This window comes from Vicugna pacos, chromosome 12 (assembly GCF_048564905.1).
Source record: "Vicugna pacos chromosome 12, VicPac4, whole genome shotgun sequence".
In the NCBI taxonomy this organism is placed as follows: Eukaryota; Metazoa; Chordata; class Mammalia; order Artiodactyla; family Camelidae; genus Vicugna; species Vicugna pacos.
Window position 1 is genome coordinate 30,155,970 of NC_132998.1, and position 18,834 is coordinate 30,174,803.

At 31.8% G+C, this 18,834-nt stretch overlaps 2 protein-coding genes across 3 annotated transcripts in view; one reads left to right on the top strand and one right to left on the bottom strand.

Annotated features, from left to right (window-relative positions):
* Window positions 1–1,483: 1,483 nt before the first annotated feature.
* Window positions 1,484–2,412, top strand: PMCH (pro-melanin concentrating hormone). The gene is made up of 2 exons (XM_006205902.4): window positions 1,484–1,858; window positions 2,206–2,412. The coding sequence occupies exons 1-2, from the start codon at window positions 1,610–1,612 to the stop codon at window positions 2,410–2,412; spliced, it is 456 nt and encodes a 151-aa protein (XP_006205964.2). The 5' UTR covers window positions 1,484–1,609.
* The window catches only part of PARPBP (PARP1 binding protein), a 54,209-nt gene continuing 37,226 nt past the window's right edge, over window positions 1,852–18,834 (bottom strand). For both annotated transcript variants that reach the window (XM_072973110.1, XM_072973108.1), the window contains 4 exons: window positions 18,508–18,686; window positions 16,598–16,679; window positions 3,908–4,043; window positions 1,852–3,445 (listed from right to left, as the gene is read on the bottom strand). In XM_072973110.1, the coding sequence (XP_072829211.1) occupies window positions 3,108–3,445; window positions 3,908–4,043; window positions 16,598–16,679; window positions 18,508–18,686 (735 nt within the window). In that variant the 3' untranslated portion in view covers window positions 1,852–3,107. The remainder of the gene's footprint in view (window positions 3,446–3,907; window positions 4,044–16,597; window positions 16,680–18,507; window positions 18,687–18,834) is intronic.

The window sequence follows — 18,834 nt, forward strand, 5'->3', positions numbered from 1 at the left end:
TTCTGGGGTTAAGGATTAACTGAAATCCTTAAAGGAAATAGCTCAAAAAGAGACCCACACATATAGAAACCTAATGTACTGCAGAGATGCTACTACAAATTAGTGGGGACAGAATAAGTTCAAGAAATTCAAGAAATATACAAGGACATTTGGAAAAAGTAAAAATGGATCTCTTATATACAAAATTCTAGATGAATTAAAAATTCAAATTTGAAAGTCAAAATATTTAAACTTTTAGAATATATAGAAATATATTAATGATCTCAAGGCTGGGAAGGATTTCTAAATAACATTAAAAATACTACCCATAAAAAGAAAAAAATTTAAACATTAAAATTAAGGAGTTTGGTTCACCAAAAGACACAATAAAGGCGTCCAAAAGGCAAGATGTATATGTGAGAAAAAATATTTAAAACACATATAACTAACAAAGAATTAATCTCCAGCATATATAAAGAACTCCCATGAATCAATAAGAAAAAAGCAAACCCAGCAGAAGAATAGGCAAATTTTTCTTTCAAAAGCAATTTACATAAAAGGAAAGATAAACAACTCATAAGCATATGAAAGAACATTCAACCTCTTTGGTAATTAAAGAAACACAAATTAAAAGGACAATAAGATAACTATGAAATGGAGCAATAAGAACTCTCATAACCCTGCAAGAGGGAGGTTAAATTGGTTACTATTATTCTGTAACCATTTTGGCATCGTAAAGCTAAATATGCACATACTTCCATGACCCAGCAATTCCATAACTGGAAATAAACCCTAGAAAAACTATGGCACATAGATACTAGACAGTATATACAAGAATGTATTCTCTTATTAAAATCAGAAATTAAAATTAGAAATTAACTCTGGGATGTTTAATTAAAAATCATACAACATACTGATTCAAAATTAATATTTATGGAGCATGTAACAATTCTCTTCATGGACTTCTTACTCATTAATTGCTAAATTCATTAATAAGTATCAGTAATATCCTTTTGTAAATAAAGAGATAAAACACACCTGACAGGTCAATTTTATATATAGCATGAATGACTTTTTGTTCATACTAACAGGCATATATACTTTAAACATCATAGACTCTATCAAGCACTTACAGAAAAAAAATCCTTTCTGAAGATTATATCAATTTAATCAGGATTAAAAGTATTTAAACTTTTATCCTTATTATCCTGAGTGAAAGAAAAAACTTTAGTTTTAATATTTCACTTAATCAGAAAATATACAGAGGGAAACAGAATGTGGAGAGCCTGATTTCCTGTGGGCTTCCTTAATAACAATCTCTTTCAAGAGACCATAATCTCTTCAACACAAAGCATTCTACCAAGGATCTTAATGAGATTCTGAGAAAATTCATACTAGAAATAAACATGCCACTAAACCCAAAACAAAATAGGTATTAGCAGCTATACAAAAAGTTAGCTTCTATCTGATGAGTCACTTCTAAAATGATGAAAGTCTACGTCTTTCAAGTGCTTTCTATTCAAACTGGAAAATATATAAAGGTAGGAATCATTTACAAAGCAGGTTGACTGAGAAATTTTACTTCATTTTATACATCCTTGTTTTACTCTATGCAAACATCAAACTAAGAATGGCAAAAATGAGTTTCTCTTCCTACATACTAATACTAACTTTTTCTTTGCTTTCTCAAGGCGTCTTACTTTCAGCATCCAAGTCAATAAGAAATTTAGAAGATGACATGGTATTTAAAGCGTTGAGGCTAGGGAAAGCCTTTCAGAAGGAAGATACTGCAGAAAAATCGGTGGTTGTTCCTTCCCTGGAGCAATATAAAAATGATGAGAGCAGTTTTATGAATGATGAGGAGAACAAAAATTCAAAGGTAAGTGGCAATGTGATCTGTCCTTTATTTCAACAGAATTTGAATGATTTTTATGAATCCTTTGAAAGTAAAGTCAATATTTTTTATAAGCAGAACTATGTGAAAATAGCCACAATATGCATTAGAACAACTAATGAAATTTCATACATACCAGGTTGTTCTTTTGTCCTAAAAAACACCTCTTTATCAAAAGGGTTTTTTCCTGAAAACCTTGTATCTAAGGTATTTTCAAAGAGTCAAAACAGTGCAGAGCATCTTTGAATTGATCAATAAGAATATTATACAATTGTATGATAGTTCCATTCCCAATAAAACAGCTAAAACACAAATCAACCTTTTCTTTACAGACTACAGGTTCCAAACATAATTTCTTAAATCATGGTCTGCCACTGAATCTGGCTATAAAACCTTATCTTGCACTAAAAGGATCTGTAGCTTTTCCAGCTGAGAATGAAGTTCAAAATACTGAATCAACACAAGAAAAGAGAGAAATTGGGGATGAAGAAAACTCAGCTAAATTTCCTATAGGAAGGAGAGATTTTGACAGTGAGTAGTCTTTTTAAAATTCAATTCATGTATCTTAATACCATAAAACAGAACTCTGTGTTTAACTGAATTTGGGTCCAATCATAACGAAATCAAACAAGACCATGGTTCAGTTTACACCTGATATTAAGTGACCTCTGCCAAAAACATGAGATTAAAAAGTAATTAATTAGTTATTATAATTTTGATTTACTCAGAATTAGCTATACTAGATCCATTCTTCTATTTCTAATCAATTTTGTGTGATAATGCTAGTTTAAACAATTTCAACTTTTTTTCCCTTCAGTGCTCAGGTGTATGCTGGGAAGAGTCTATCGACCTTGTTGGCAAGTCTGATGATACCTGTTGGTCCACATCACCTTTTCAGAAGAAAAAAAAATCATTTAATTGCCTGTGGGGGAAAAGCCGTTAATGTTACTATGACTTGTATTATTTTAAATGTCTGTTTTAAAAGAAAGTGGTATTAAGATATATCAGTAACCTATATGATATGCTTTATCTGTGCATTAAACTTTGTGAATATTCTGCATAATTATGACTTACTAGTATTTTTTAAACAATGCCTAACATACTAACCTTACATACACTGCAGTCCAAAATAATAAAACACCGTAATTTACACCTTGATCTCTTAAAAATAAAGTAGATGCCTTTCATGAATGGTTTTATATATGCATAAATCTAAAGCACATAAAAGACAAATTCATAGTCTAAAAAACTGAGTTAACTTTGTCTGGCCAGTAATCAATTTGTCGTTGGTGGTACACTTGTTGCTTTTTGCTACTCTGACTAGTTTGCCATCCAATTTACTTAGCAAATCTTTTGATGTCTTAGGTATCTTAACATTTTTATGTTGAAGTGGTTCGTTTCCATTATCACAGAGAGTATTTTCATCATCCAGATCCACCTGTTTCCTTTTTGAGTTTTTATTTCCAGTCTGACTACTTGATTTTCTTGCTACTTCATTTTTACTTTTGTCCAGATGAACATTTCCAGAACTTGCTCCAATTGTTGGTCTTCCAACAGATGAATCTGTACCTTCTGTTATGCAAGGTGAAAAGAGGAAAAAAATTATATAATACTTAATACTATTATACATGAGAATTTTATAAAAAACTTTTTAAATAGCTAAAGAATATTCAAAAATTTATGATTTACAAACAATGCTATAAGTTACATGATTAACAAATATAGCTGTATTACTATCACATTTCTTCTCATTTTACCATATCACTTTTTATCCCTACAAAAAATAGAATGCATTTCTTTAAATGCTACAAGTCATTTCTTAAATATACTTACTTAAATCAAATTGTGTCCTATTCCTATATATAAATTTGTAATTAGATTTAACTTCTTAAAAAAAGTCAGGTCTTCAAAAATATAAACCTTTACATTTCACATTTCATATTTTGTAAAAAAAAATCTATTTTTACTTAAGTTAAAATCAATTAGTACACTAAAATTAAATTGTTTTTAAATTGCTCAAATAAGGTCAATTACCAGAAAGGTCATTTTCCATGTGAAGAACACGCAAAGCCTTTGATGCTGTATTAACATTATTCCATTTATCCTTGCTTATCATGCAGTCATCTTTGTAAGTACAAGCAAACTGAGATCTAATTAACATTTGCTTCACCTGGTAACAGCAAGAAAGAAGAAAATATGCAATTTAGTCTTCATTTTGATTTATTTTTTCACTTAGATAGCAATACACTCTATAGTAATCAAGGTATCATAAAAATTTCCCTTAAAAATTCCATTATTTCTTGGGAACTTTTAACCCTTGATGTTTCATAGCTTGCAAACTCATTCACTGCTACAACTAGCATTTTTGTCCTGTTCAGTAATACCACCTTCATGTGTAATTTTGAAAATTTTTGTAACAATTTAGAAAAAACAATTTTGGACTCTTGAGAGGTCTTTGTTACACATTCCTGTGTCTGATCTGCTTTAGAATGTGGATTTTATTATAAATTTAATAGTAATATATATGATATACATAATGTTTATGTATATCCTAAAAAAAAGTATACATATCCTATGTATCCCTAAAAAAAAATACAAGTTCTTCATCCTAATAACGAATTACAAAGCATAACTCTTTTAGGGCAAAAAATAGCATATGAAATTCAAAAAATGAGAGAAATTAAGGAAAGGAGAAATGCAAAGATGAAAAAGAGAAATAAGAGAGGGTAAAGAAAAATAGGAAACTAACAAAACCTGAAAGATAAAATTCACAATGGTGAATGAAAAGCATTATTTCTTGATTAAAAATTTGAATCTTTAGAAAAAAGTGAAATATGATCCAAATATATGATTGTAGGAAGATTTGACCAGGTGATTTATAGTTGAATATTCAAAGTATACTCTTGTATTTATCTTCAAACATCACAAATAGGAGAGAACTAGAAAGCTAAATTTAATTCTTAATCACTGAAAAGGATGCCAAGAAAGTACTTTTGGAAATGTATCCTGTAAATATAAAACCAGTGGCTGTTTTAGGGACAGAAATTAATTTCTAAACAAGGTAATCTACACAGATAATACAAATTTCAACAATTACAGTTTGCCGTGTAATGCCATTCAGTTATAATATATTTGCCAAATAATTAGAAATCACCTCAAATCCTTTTCGGAAATAGACAGTTTAAATTTCAAATACATGATTAAATAAAGAGGATCTCAACAATTCAAAAAATTTAATGCTTCAAAGTATAACTGCGTTATGCTGAATAACACAAACTATGTATTGATACAGTTCATGAAGACTAAAACAGCATGAATTTATATTATATATTCAGTAATTATATATTGTTATATATCCAGAAAGAAAACTGCATTAACCCACTCATATGTCTGCAAAGATAACAGCAGTAAAATCCACTGACTACAGTTTAGAAGAAGTTAGAGTAGTCTCCAGAGCAGCTGCTTCATAAAAGCAAGTTTTCTCAGGATGACAAGTTCTGTGTCTTTCTGAGTAACTCCCAGAGCACTAAAAACCATGTTTACTTTGAAGATTAAGACAGTTAGAATTTATCTTCCATTTAAGCACAAAAATACATAAAATTGAAAAAAATGTGAAAATATAAAAGATCAAAAACTGTTATTTTAAAAAGTGAAACAGAGTAGGCTCTAAATAATGGATGGATCTACAATCCAGTATCCTCATGAATCCACAGGAGTGCAACCACTGTTACATAGTTTCCACCATGATATGCCCTAAAATATAACGGAAGGTTTTAACTAGTCCTTCCTGGACTTTATTAATTCCATAAGTAGAGAAGTAAAGCAATTGATAAAGCTATTAAAATAAATTTTGTTAATAAAATTAACTTTATATTACATCATATCATTACTATAGTAACATTATTCAAAAACCTTTATTTCTATCTACAAAACCAGTGCCGCTGACTTTTTTTTACACAAGGTTTCTTTTATTTTACCAGAGTTTTCCCTTATAGAGAATTATAAACTTATTGCTTATAAAGAGTTATGAAGAATATAGTAAGACCATGAAGGAAAATGGATGCTAAATAGCTGGCGAGAATCACTCCTGTACTGTCCAGATGGTGATGGCACCGCACCCACAGGTGGCTTGGGGAACTTCAGCCTCCCACTACAAAACCATCAGTACCACCCATAAAACACTCTAAATAAAAATATAATAATTACATTATTTAGTACAGACAATTGATGTTTTCTCAATCTCATGCTTCACATGAATAAAAATTTCTTTAGAAAGTTGTTATTTTTATTGATTTTAAACATACATCTAAGTAAAAACCTTTCTTTGCTATGTAAATACAGTCGCAAAGTAAGTTCAATAGCTCTCCTAACAGCTAGATTTCCTCTCTTCAGGCCCTTTCTCCAACAAAGAGAAACTCTCTAGCCCTTTGTGATAGTAGGGCAGTTACAGAAAACCAGAGTTACAAGACAATGGATTCTTAAAATACTGAAAATAGGTTCTTATGTGAAAGGAAAATAGTTAACCACTTTATTTACCATGAAAAATATTATTTATAAATATATCAAAACATGAGAGAAAACCACAATGGTTCTACAGTAATCTTGGAATACTATGTCCAAAACAAATAACTGAGAGTAATCATACTGAGGGTGTTTTTCTCTTTTTATGAAATATATGTGTGGATTTTTCCCTGTCCTGTATAAAAATCTTTTTTTTTAATCAATTACCACTTATTAAGTTCCAACTATGTGACAGACACACAGTATCCTAAAGAGATTACTAGGATAGCTTCTATAATCACAAAGATATTCTACTTATAAATTTTGCTGTTGATACACAGCTGGAAGAAATAATAAATAAATTGGATAATAGAAACAAGATTGAAAAGATCTCAGAAGGCTAGAACCGTAAGTAGAAAATAATAAGATGAAAATGAACGAGGATAAACAAAGCCCTGTATTTAAGTTCAAAATATCAATTACAGATGTACAGGATGAGAAGAACCTGACTTAAAACAATATATGAAAAAGACCTAGAGATTGTAATTGCTCATGAATGTGACTGGAGCCAACAATGTGATGTCCAACTAAGAAATCAGCACAAAAAGACAAGATGATATGATGGAAAAGGCATTAGGTTTGCAGTCAAAAGATCTGGCTTCCAATACTGGCCCTTTCACTTTAGTTGATCTTGGGTAAACCTCTAAACATCTCACTTATCCACACATAAATGCAAATACTCACCTTACAGAATTGTCAGGATTAAATGAAGTTAAAAATATGAAAGCTATGAAAACTCTAGACATATACATAGATACTATACAGTTATTAATGTAGTAATTTATAAAGACAGTATTCCTGTAAAGTAAGAAATCTGTTGAATTAGATTTCTCAGGACCAGGCCAACTCTAAAATGATTCTAGGAATGAAGCACAAAAAAAAAAAATGAACTTATAATTAGCTTCTTCACTTTACTTATTAAAACAATACAAGTTACACTGGCTTGTATTTATAACTTAAAAGAGATTGCTTCTCCTTTGTTCATAAAAGTTGAATTTTTCTGCACAAGATTAGTGGCTACATAGAACTGAGATTACTTCCTGCTGCAAATCTTCCAAATCTCTCTGTGTATTTGATTTGGAATCACAAATAAGCAAAACAATTCCCTCTTGAAAGTGCTTTTGAAGTACTAAACAACTACGAATAATGTCCAGATTCATACATGGCTGTTAAAATCATTTTAAGTTCAAGTCACATGAGAGAAAAGGATTCAAAAGTTTTCCTTTGTAGAGTGATTTCCCCCCTTTGGAAAGATTTCTATCCACAGTAAAATTGCAATGAACTTCAAACTTGCCAAGAATTGGAAAAGTCACAAGCTCTTTTTAAATTGAAATTATTAGTAGGTTCCCAGTTTGAGGAAAATAGTACTTCACATAAGAAAGCTTGATTCCAGTTAAATTAAGAAAAAAGAGTCAAAATATTGAAAAGTTGCAGAAACTCTCAGTTAGCTTAATATTAATAAGAAAATGAAAGTTCTAAGCGCCCAGTGTGCCAATAAATTTTATCAAGAGGTTTGAAAAAAGGAAACTACTCTCAACAAGGCTATTACACTTGTAACTAAAAATATTCAAAATTTATCTTTTCATTCTTACACTAACATATTTTTCAAAAGAACAGACATTTGCTATCCTTGAATTGAATATGAATTTATAAATATATCAAATGATCTATTTCTTCATCACCGAAATTCTATTTATTTTGCTAAATAGCAGGAAGATTAATATTTTCCACCTAGGTAGTAGCATTATCTTTTTATTACTCTTTATTATAACTACTATGCCTTTATTTACTCTTTGGAAACAGCATAAATTTTGAAGTCTTACACCTAAAAACAATCCTTGCTCTGTTATTTACTAGCTATATGGTCTGAAAAACAATGCTTTCTAAAGTTCAGCAAGGATTAATTAGAATGGGGGATATAAAACGTCTAGTATAACACTTGACACTTACAAGGTATGCAATAAATCTCAAATTCATTACTTCAGCCAAAACGAGTTCAAATTTTAGTTGAGACTAATACAAACATCCTATTTTCATTCTGTTGAAAAATGTTGCTCATTCTCTTAAAATCTTTGCTTAATGTCACATTTTCAAAGAGACTTCTACTGATTATTCTCTTTAAAGCAAAAAACACACAAAGGAACACACTCTCCTTCCCACACTCCCCCTCCCCAGCTTTATTTCCCACCATAGCACTGATACATCATATAATATACCGTATAATTCACTTATTTGTTTTGTTTACTGTCTGTCTCTCCCAACTAAAAGATAAGCTCCATGAACAAAATTTTAGTTTGCCAACTGATGGCCTGCTCTGGCCCTCCTGTGACCCTCCTCTCCCCACAGGACGCTGGATATGCCTAGTAGGAGCTTATGACCCCACCCCCCCTTTTAGATCCTGTTCCAAGTACCTGGGACCCCAGAATTCCCTGCTCAAACTGCCCTAGGCACTGGGCCAGTGCTGGCCTCTTCCTCTAGGAAGGGCTGACTGTTTATGACAAAGATGATGGGGAGTGGGGTATGTACATTTCTTGGTGGAGTATCCCTAAGAGTATGGAACAGAAACAGGATTGAAGGGACATGGGAGTAGGCAACAGGTTTCCATTTATATTCTTGCATCTTAGTCCCATTAATTTTGGGGGAAGATTTGTCCATAAGGGCAGGGGGTCTTGTCTGTTTTGTTTACTGATATACCTACAGTGCCAAGGACAGAGCTCGGTATCCAGGATGCATTTAATAATGTTTGTTGAATGAATTAATTAGTTAAGTAAAATTATAATAGACTCTAAACAGGTGTATATAAGCAGAAGGTATGAGGGAACAGAAATCATAAGTAAACAAAAGCTTTGAGGTAGAAAAAGATGTACAGAATAGATTCTATTCTTTAATAGAGTGTAAAGAAACCATATGATACAGAAATGAGAGAATTAGACTGGTAAAGAACAGCTAAACCACCCTAAGGACAAAAGCTCTGAAATAGAAAAACATGTACATAGTAAACTCTACTCTGTTCAATAGAGTAAGGAAATCATTTGGTACAGAAACAAGAGAGAGGTTATGCACGGAGAGAAAAGTTAAATCATATTTAAGTATAGAAAACCACATAGCTGAAGTCCTTAAGTCCCATTATATCCACCATTCCTTTCAAGCTCTTAACTATTCCCCCTTTCCCAGGTTCTCTTGCACATATCCGTACAATAAGCCCTACAAAAAATAACTATTCCTTAAAACCACATGTGGCTTTAACCTTGCCCTACATTACTTGTTCATATAGTTTGTACAACTACCCAATGTACAGTCTCTTGATACTAGTAAGGCAATCTAATACTTTCAACAGGTTGTTTGTTCAGTCTGAAATGCTCTCGTCCATTCTCACTGCCTATTTGAGTCTTATTTATTCTAATCTCTCATAGTCAGAGTGCCATTTCCTCTACTCTATTGTGAGTTTCTAGTTACTGCAACAGTTTAATATGCTAGCCATGTGTAGTTAATTAATTAAAATTAAATAAAATTAAAACTCGAGCTCCTCAGATGCAGTAGCCACATTTCAAGTGCTCAAAAGTACATATGCCTAATACCTACAGTACTGGACAGCACAAATACAGAATATTTCCACAGAAAGTTCTATTGGAGGGCACTGTTCTAGAACAAAGCTTTACAATCTGTCCTGTGGCACATACATGAAGGGCAGATGGATTTTCAAAGGACTCTGAGACATTTTTAGTCTGCTGGGTACATAATACTGGAATTCATATACAACTTTATATTAGTGAAGGAAACCATTCATCTGTTCCCCATGTCTTTTAACTACTACCTGATGTGAAAGGACCAATTAAGCTTTGGAAAAATTTATAATCATTATATCTTCAAATACTTTTTCTAGCCTATTTTCTCCTCTCATTCCAGGAATCCAATTAGGCATATGGTAGACATTGTCTATGTCCTCCTCATCTCTTTCACTTTTTTATTCTTTATTCTCTCTTTGCTTTAGTTTAGAGATTTTTCTAATGACCAACTTCATGTCCACTTATGATACCTAATGCTATGTCTGGTCAATTATTAAATTCATCTAATAAATTCTTAATTTTAGATAACATTTTTACATCTAGATAATGTCCTGGAATGCCTGCTTGGTTCTATTTTAAATTTTTGATTCTTTGTTGGAATTTCCCAATTTTATATCCATTTTGCCTATCTTTTCCTTTAATTACTTTTATACATTGAAAAAAATTTAATTCCTTATCAGCTGATTCTAGGTCATTTGTGAGTCTGCCTCCATTGTTAGTTTTTTCTCTTGATTAAAGGACAAATCTTCCTGTTTTAGCTCATGTCCATTATATTTTAGTTTCAGGCTAGATATTGTGTATAAAGGAGCTACAGAGTTTCTACATGAAATTTGCTATCAAGAAGGGTTTCCCTTGTCTCTGTTAGGCAGACACAGTGAAAGGCTGATAACCTCAATGCAGTCAGGGACTGAGCTGAGTCAAAGCTGGACTGCAGTTGTAACTGATATTTGACTACTGGTTCTTACCTTTTCTTTGAGAATGTCCCTCCCAAGCTTTCAACAGGGAGACTTGTGGATCTCTATGGCCTCTTGACCTGAAAGTCTGGGGGATTCAGTCTGTCTTTTCAAATTGTGCTTTCTGGCTTCTCAACCCACTTTATTTCCAAATGTGGCAAATATGTTGAGAAGCAGACAGCCATCTGTTTGAGGCAGGTCCCACTGCTCAAGTGGAGCCTTGTCTTCTGAGTTACTGCAAGACCACAGGTGATTTTAGTCTACTGAATTGAGGCTCCTTAGTCTTCCCCATTCAGCTCCAAAATTCAGCGTAAGTGCCCTAGGTAAAAATAACTGCATTCAGGGCTCCCACAGTTTCCAAATTGTTGCCAACCCCTCAAGACACTAAAATATTTGTTATTTCCTCTTTCCCTCAGAGAAGTTCCTTTACTTGGGCCAACATCAATCCATGGCTCATACCACACAGGAACTATGTTCAATATCTTGTAATATCTTTAATGGAAAAAAATATGAAAATGAATATATGTGTATATGCAAGACTGGATGTTGTACTGTACATCAGAGATTGACACATTATAATTGACTATACTTCAATTAAACAAACAAAGCTAACATTATAAGTGAAAAAAAAAAAATCCATAGCTCATAGCCAAAAATGGAAAAACAATCCCAGGAAAGAAAATTCTGTTAGATTGTTCACCTCAGAAAAATTTCACCCTCTCCAGATTTTTAGTTTATTTAAACTGCTTTCTTATGTCTTTAAAATATATTTCCCCAACTTATCTGCCTTTTGTTATTGTAGCAGAAACGGTATTCACCATGATCTATTACATCTTAGTTAGAAACAGAAACCTCTAGGTCCGTGAGTGATTTCTTAATTCCATTTCCTCCTTATTTTAGAGCATTTTATTTCTTCCTCAGTTACATTTTTAAGGCTGCATATTTTGTTATCCCTCATTTTTCTGCAGCCTGAGAAATAGTGGAGGCAGAAGTAATGTTCAATTGAGGAGACAGGCAATTTCTGGGGTCTGCACTTTCTTCTAAGAGTTTACTATATATTACATGCAGTATAAAAAGGCTCATTCTCTCCACTTAGAAACTGTATTTCATTCAAATGGAAGGGGATCATTGGATAGTTTCCACAATTCAATATGTAGAACTAGAACCTTCACTGTGTCAATGTGTAAATCCCAGAGTTCATTTTCCACATTTTATTCATATTACTATGCAGTTGCCACTTCTACTGTTTCTCTAAAATGAAAGAAGGAGGAAAAAAAAAAAACAGAACACATACACTTACTAGTTTTTCAGCCTTGGAAATATTAGTGATAATTCTCAGTACTCTGTCAACTCACTAGCACAGTAGGTGGGGACTGGGGTTGGATTAAGTTGCTATATCATGTTTTGCCTTTTCTCTCTGAAATCTTCAGTTTCCTTCCTTGGCCATCATTTTTTGAAGTTTATTAAATCCAATTACATTATTTTTGTGTTGTTTGCTCTTGGTGAACATTTTTACACTAGTTTTTATTATTTTATACTCATTTAAGTATCGGGGGAAATTCTATGAGTTGAACTTAATCCACCATTTTTTTAAAATTTTATTTTATTCAGTTGTAGTCAGTTTACAATGTTGTGCCAATTTCCAGTGTAGGGCATAATTTTTCAGTTATACATGAACATACATATATTCATTGTCACATTCTTTTTCACTGTGAGCTACCACAAGATATTGTATATATTTCCTTGTGCTATACTGTATAATCTTGTTTATCTATTCTATATATGCCTGTCAATATCTACAAATTCCGAACTCCTAGTCCGTCCCTTCCCATCCCCCTCCTCCCTGGCAACCACAAGTTTGTATTCTATATCTGTGAGTCTGTTTCTGTTTTATACTTATGTTCATTTGTCTTTTTCTTTTCTTTTCTTTTAGATTCCATGTATGAGCGATCTCATATAGTACTTTTCTTTCTCTTTCTGGCTTACTTCACTTAGAATGACATTCTCCAGGGACATCCATGTTGCTGCAAATGATATTATGTTGTCATTTTTATGGCTGAATAGTATTCCCCTGTATAAATATACCACCTCTTCTTTATCCAGTCATCTGTCGATGGACATTTAGGTTGTTTCCGTGTCTTGGCTATTGTAAATAGTGCTGCTATGAACATTGGGGTGCAGGTGTCATCCTGAAGTAGGGTTCCTTCTGGATATATGCCCAGGAGTGGGATTCCTGGGTCATTCTATTCCTAGTCCTTTGAGGAATCTCCATACTGTTTTCCACAATGGCTGCACCAAACTGCATTCCCACAAGCAGTGTAGGAGAGTTCCCTTTTTGCCATAGCCTCTCCAGCATTTATCATCTGAATCCACCATTTTAATTTGGATATATTCAGTTTACTAATACCCTAAAGGTTAAACTTGGATATTGAATTTTCTAACACTATGACCATTAGACTGCCTGGCTGCTTATAAAAGAGTTAGACCCAGCCTTTTTTTCATACTGCCTATTTCCACTGTCCTGACTATGCCATGTTTTAAAGAGCTACTATTTTTCAGATCCACTCACTTAAGTTATTAAGTCAGTTAACACTGATGATTATTTTGACATATATACAATATGAAGGAAAACATTAGACTCAGAATAAGGAAAAGGGATGTATATACAACTTTTCGGTTGTGTCTGATATGCAAAATACTTCTAAATCAAGCTGGAAGGAATAAAACTAATTATTTTAGAAGAATATAAGAAGGCAAATTTCTACTTGAAAAATCTTTTAATATAAAAGTATGAAGGTACTTTTATAAACTGCTTGGAAACTGGGGGTATAGTGAAGAGAAAACATTCTCTAAATGTTCCTACCAAAACTATGAAGGTTCAGGAAGAACCTTCTGATTTTGGCAGAAAATTTATTTGACCATCATAGAAAGTTTCCTAAAAGGCTACAGTAGAAAATAAAACTTGAAGACTTAAAATGAGTTAATGAACACTTTCTAAAGTTGTGTCATAGGATTTTGTGACCAGAGTAGTGCCTATTTCTATTTATGAATGAGGAAAAGAAAATCTCAGAAAAGTTCATTTACTCCATATAATAATGACATGGATATTTCACAATCAAGTATCATCTGCAATCAAAATTCTAAGTTCTCTAGTATTATCTACCTTTGCCTTTCCTAGACAGTATTTCAAGTATAGATCATATATTCTTTCCATGACCGAAAAAGAATTAAATGCCAAAACAGAAAAAGTATCAGGATTATAAAGTAATAAGCTGCTAAATTACTTTTACATAGTTACTTAGTAGTAAATATTAACATTTTCTGTTATTCTAGCAAGTACTCTACCTGGCTATGATTCAGCTGTTTACCAGGCTAAACCAATTATTTTCACACTTAACTTTCATAAAGAGTACTGTACTATAAAATATAATCATAAACACCAATTCCTTTCTTTCTCTACTGCCATTAAGTTTCAGAGCTATGTAGACTAAGCCAACTTTACTATTAAGTAAAGGAAGCAATGTAATTATAATCTCATTAGTATTCAATCATGGCTTTTCACACTGGCATAAAACATTTCATGGTAGTTATGACATCTTGGATAAGGTACTTTCTCAAGGAGTTTGGTCTCCTTATCTGTAAATGAAACTGAATCAGACAATCTCTCTTCTACTTCCCAAAACTTTCCACATTTGTCCACAGATTTTATAGTAATTAGTTGACTCTTCCCAATGTCTAAAAAAATCCTTCACATTCTTCAGATTTTTTTCATTTTGATTTACTTAGTCCTAATAAAATATCCCAATGATCTTTAAATAAAAATATAAAAGCTTGTAAGTATCCATAGCAGGAAAAAAAATTAGGAAATTTATGTTACATTTCTGTTTCTAATCAAGTCCAAAGGATAGATATCTTTTAAAAACTCTAATAACTCAACTACAAGTACTTATGTTAATACAACAAAGAATTGAAAGTGTCCATCAATAGATAACTGGATAAAGAAGTTGTGGTATATTTATACAATGAATACTACTCAGCCATAAAAAATAATGCCATTTGCAGCAACATGGATGGACCTGCAGACTGTCATCCTAAGTAAGCCAGAAAGAGAAAGAAAAATACCGTATGATATCACTTATATGTGTAATCTAAAAAAAAAAAGATAAATGAACTTATTTATAAAACAGAAATAGACACACAGACATAGAAAACAAACTTATGGTTACCAGCAAGGAAAGGGGATGGGAAGGGATAAATTGGGAATTTGAGATTTGCAGATACTAACTAATATATAAAAAATAGATAAACAACAAGTTCATAATGTATAGCACAGGGAACTATAGTCAATATCTTGTAGTAACTTACAGTGAAAACAAATATGAAAATGCATATTTTGTTCATGTATGTATGTTCATGTATGACTGAAGCATGATGCTGTACACCAGAAATTAACACAACATTGTAAACTGACCATACTTCAATAAATATATATATCTATATCTCTAAATAAAAGTAAAAAATAAAGAATTGACAAGTTTTTTTCACAGAAAAATTATATAAAACTCAGTGGAGTATTCCATAGATATTAATTACTAACAGCTACTAATAACCTATAGAAAGATAAAACTTACTAATCTTAATAAACTAAATAGACTGTGGGTGTATAGATGAAGCAGATAACTAAAAGCTTTGCTAGTTGGGACTAAGTTTCTAACTGTGAATATAAAAAGTATACAAACTAGAGTTCTCAAAGTTGTATTAAGATGAATACTTATTTGATAATTTAAGGATAACTATAAATTTTATATGAAAACTTTGCTGAATAAATGAATGAATTCTCAACCATAGAAATAGTGTTTGGCACATAGCAAATACTCAATAAATCTATGTTGAATAAATGAATGAGTTAAGATCAAGTGTCTTTTTTGGAGGGTGGGATGTGGAGGGAGGTAATTATCTTTACTTACATATTTACTTTTTTTTTAATGGAGGTACTGGGGATTGAACCCATGACCTTGTGCATGCTAAGCGTGTGCTCTACCACTTCAAGCTATACTCTCCCTCTGATCAAGCGTCATTTTGAAAAATAAGACCAAGAAAATTTTAAATGCTTGATAAACATGTTACTGACTACTTACAGGCACAAAAGTTTCAACTGAGGACTGGAATACTCAGTTCAAACCAAATGAAAATATAAATAGCTCTAGTCAATAAAAAATGTGAAAGGTTCTTATCTCAATGTACAATCAATATTCTGCCATTATATCTTCAGACAGGAACAAAGTTGAAATTACATAGTCTCTCAAGATTCAATTTAAGATATTAGAAATGTAAATGAGAAAATCATGCCTTATTTATTTCCCCCCTTATTCACTGAACAGATATTTACTGAATACTAACCACAGCAGGTGCTTATTCTTTTTCTTCTTTTAGGTCCAGGGGATTGAACAAGCCAGAGAAAGATCAGCCAATATTGTATTAAAAGGAAAGTTTCTGTATGTCAACTGCCATAACTTATTTTCCATTTAATTCCTATTGTTCCATGCACAATGTATATTTATAATATCCAGCTCAGCTTTATATATTTATTTCTTCTAAAAGTAAAACAATTTTTATCATTTTCATAACAGTACATTAAATTGTACCTTAATTTTTTTCTCTTGCATTGACTTATGGATGCGTTCTCTTAGGGGTTTCACCGATGAATTATTCACTTGTGTGGGAGATCTATGCGCAAAAAAAGCAAAAATTTATAAACCAAAGTAGCTTTTGTCTCTCCCCTAACCAAAAGCAGTTATAAAATAAAAAATATTCTAAACAACTGAAGCTAGTTATTTATAATACTATGTAAGAGTGTCAGTATTCCTATCCTAAAAGTTCTAAATATTAATAATTTGCTTAATTAATTAGTTCAGTCACTAAATATTGAGCTTCTACTATATATAAGGCATTCTATAAGATATTGTGAAGGATAGAAAGTTCATTCATTCATTGGCCCTTAAATTGAGGCATCTTTATCTAAGTAAGGGAAATATGATATCTACATAACTAAAATTCAAAATAAAAAAGGACAGGTGCCATAGCAGGGGAATTCGAAAGAGAAAAACATAGTTTAGAAATAGGAGGGTCAGAGAAGGTATAATAGAGAAGGAGACACTGGTGCTTTGAAGTCAGACAAACCTGGATTCCTCAATAAATTCCTTTTTGGCTTAATAGAGCCAGAGTCATAATCCCTTCAACTCAAAAGACCAGGATAAGAATAAAGGATAGTCTATTCTAAGAATGACTAGTTTATAACCCTACAGTGACTTACATTCATACACTACATTGTCCTTAATTTTATCATTTCAATGCAGACCATTAAAAATTTACTTTACCATGCACTAGTACTTGTCTGCACAATGTTAAGGTAAATATAAACAATTGAAATATGTTTGGCCACATGATTGAATACAGAAAAAATACCTCTTTAAAATGGATGTGGGAATTAATTTTGTTTAGAAAATCCTATAAAGACAAAATAACTTTCTTGAAAAAAAACAACAATTCAATCTGAGAGAAAATTTATATCATTTATATTTCTACCTAAAGAAAACTTTGTTGAACAGAAGGTAAAAGGAGGAAAATACGAAGGTTCATTTTCTTTATAGTATTTCTGGGATTCCAACACAGGGTATAAATAAATCATTGATAAAATAAACTTTCATTATAAAGGAATTAGAGGACAATACTGAATGATAACGCATTATAAAGTTTCTCTTTAAAGAGAAGAAAAAAGATGGTGAGGCACAGGGGAGAGAGTGCATAAAGAAATGATGGAAGGATATGAACAATTTTAGACTAAAATCAGATCTCTAAAAAGTAGCTCAAGCAGAAAATAGAAAAGATCAAACAGAATGATTTTGTAAAAAACCCTCCACAATGTACTAAATACAATTTAAAATTTTTAACTGTTCTATAAATGAATGTTTATTAACTAAATGTATCACCAATTGTTGTTAAAACTGGATAGTATCAATAACTTGCACAGAATACCAACAATAATTTCACTGTAAGTTTAGCATACATGCTCTCTGCTATTCTCAGGCAGAACAGCACAATCCTTGGAGCAGAGACCTTAGGCTCTGGAGAAAGACATCTTTGCTACTTGCTAACAGATTACTTAATTTCTCTCAGGTATTTAATTTTTCACATAGGAAATGGGGATACTACTAAAAGAGACTGTTATGAAGGAAAGCATTTAGCAAAGTTCTTGATACAAGTATTTAAGCAAATAAATATATTTCCAAGGCAAAAACACAAGAACAAAAAAAAACAAAAACAAACAAACAAAAAACCAGTGTTACACTCACAAAATACTGTCTTTTTATACATAACTCTCTCACATTCAAATGTTCAATTTCCCTTTAACTAACTTTGTTTTTTCTCTTCATATAATCTCCAAGTTTCCTACCATAGCATGTATTTCTTTTATAACCAATGAGGTGTTTTTTCAAAAATTTCCTTTTTAGAGTGCAGATAACTTTCACATACATATATCTTTCACATTTCTTACCTAAAAAGTGTAAGAATAGAAGTTCCATTATGATGAATTGTATTTTCATCATCATATAAAAGCTCTGCTTTGTTTTTGGTAGGAGCACTGGCTGCTTCTTCATCCAACAGAACTAATAAAGTTTTCACAGTATCTCTGCCACAGTATGCAGTGCCATGGTTTATGGCATGAGATTTTGGCTAGAACAAAAAATAATTTCAAGTAAATGAATAATCACCCAAGCTGGGTCAAGAAGCCACTCTTTTCCATTTCATGTGCTATTGGTTCTCCTTCCTTCTCTATTAAATTATAAAAAAATCAGCCATAAGAAGTGGCACATGAGTATTT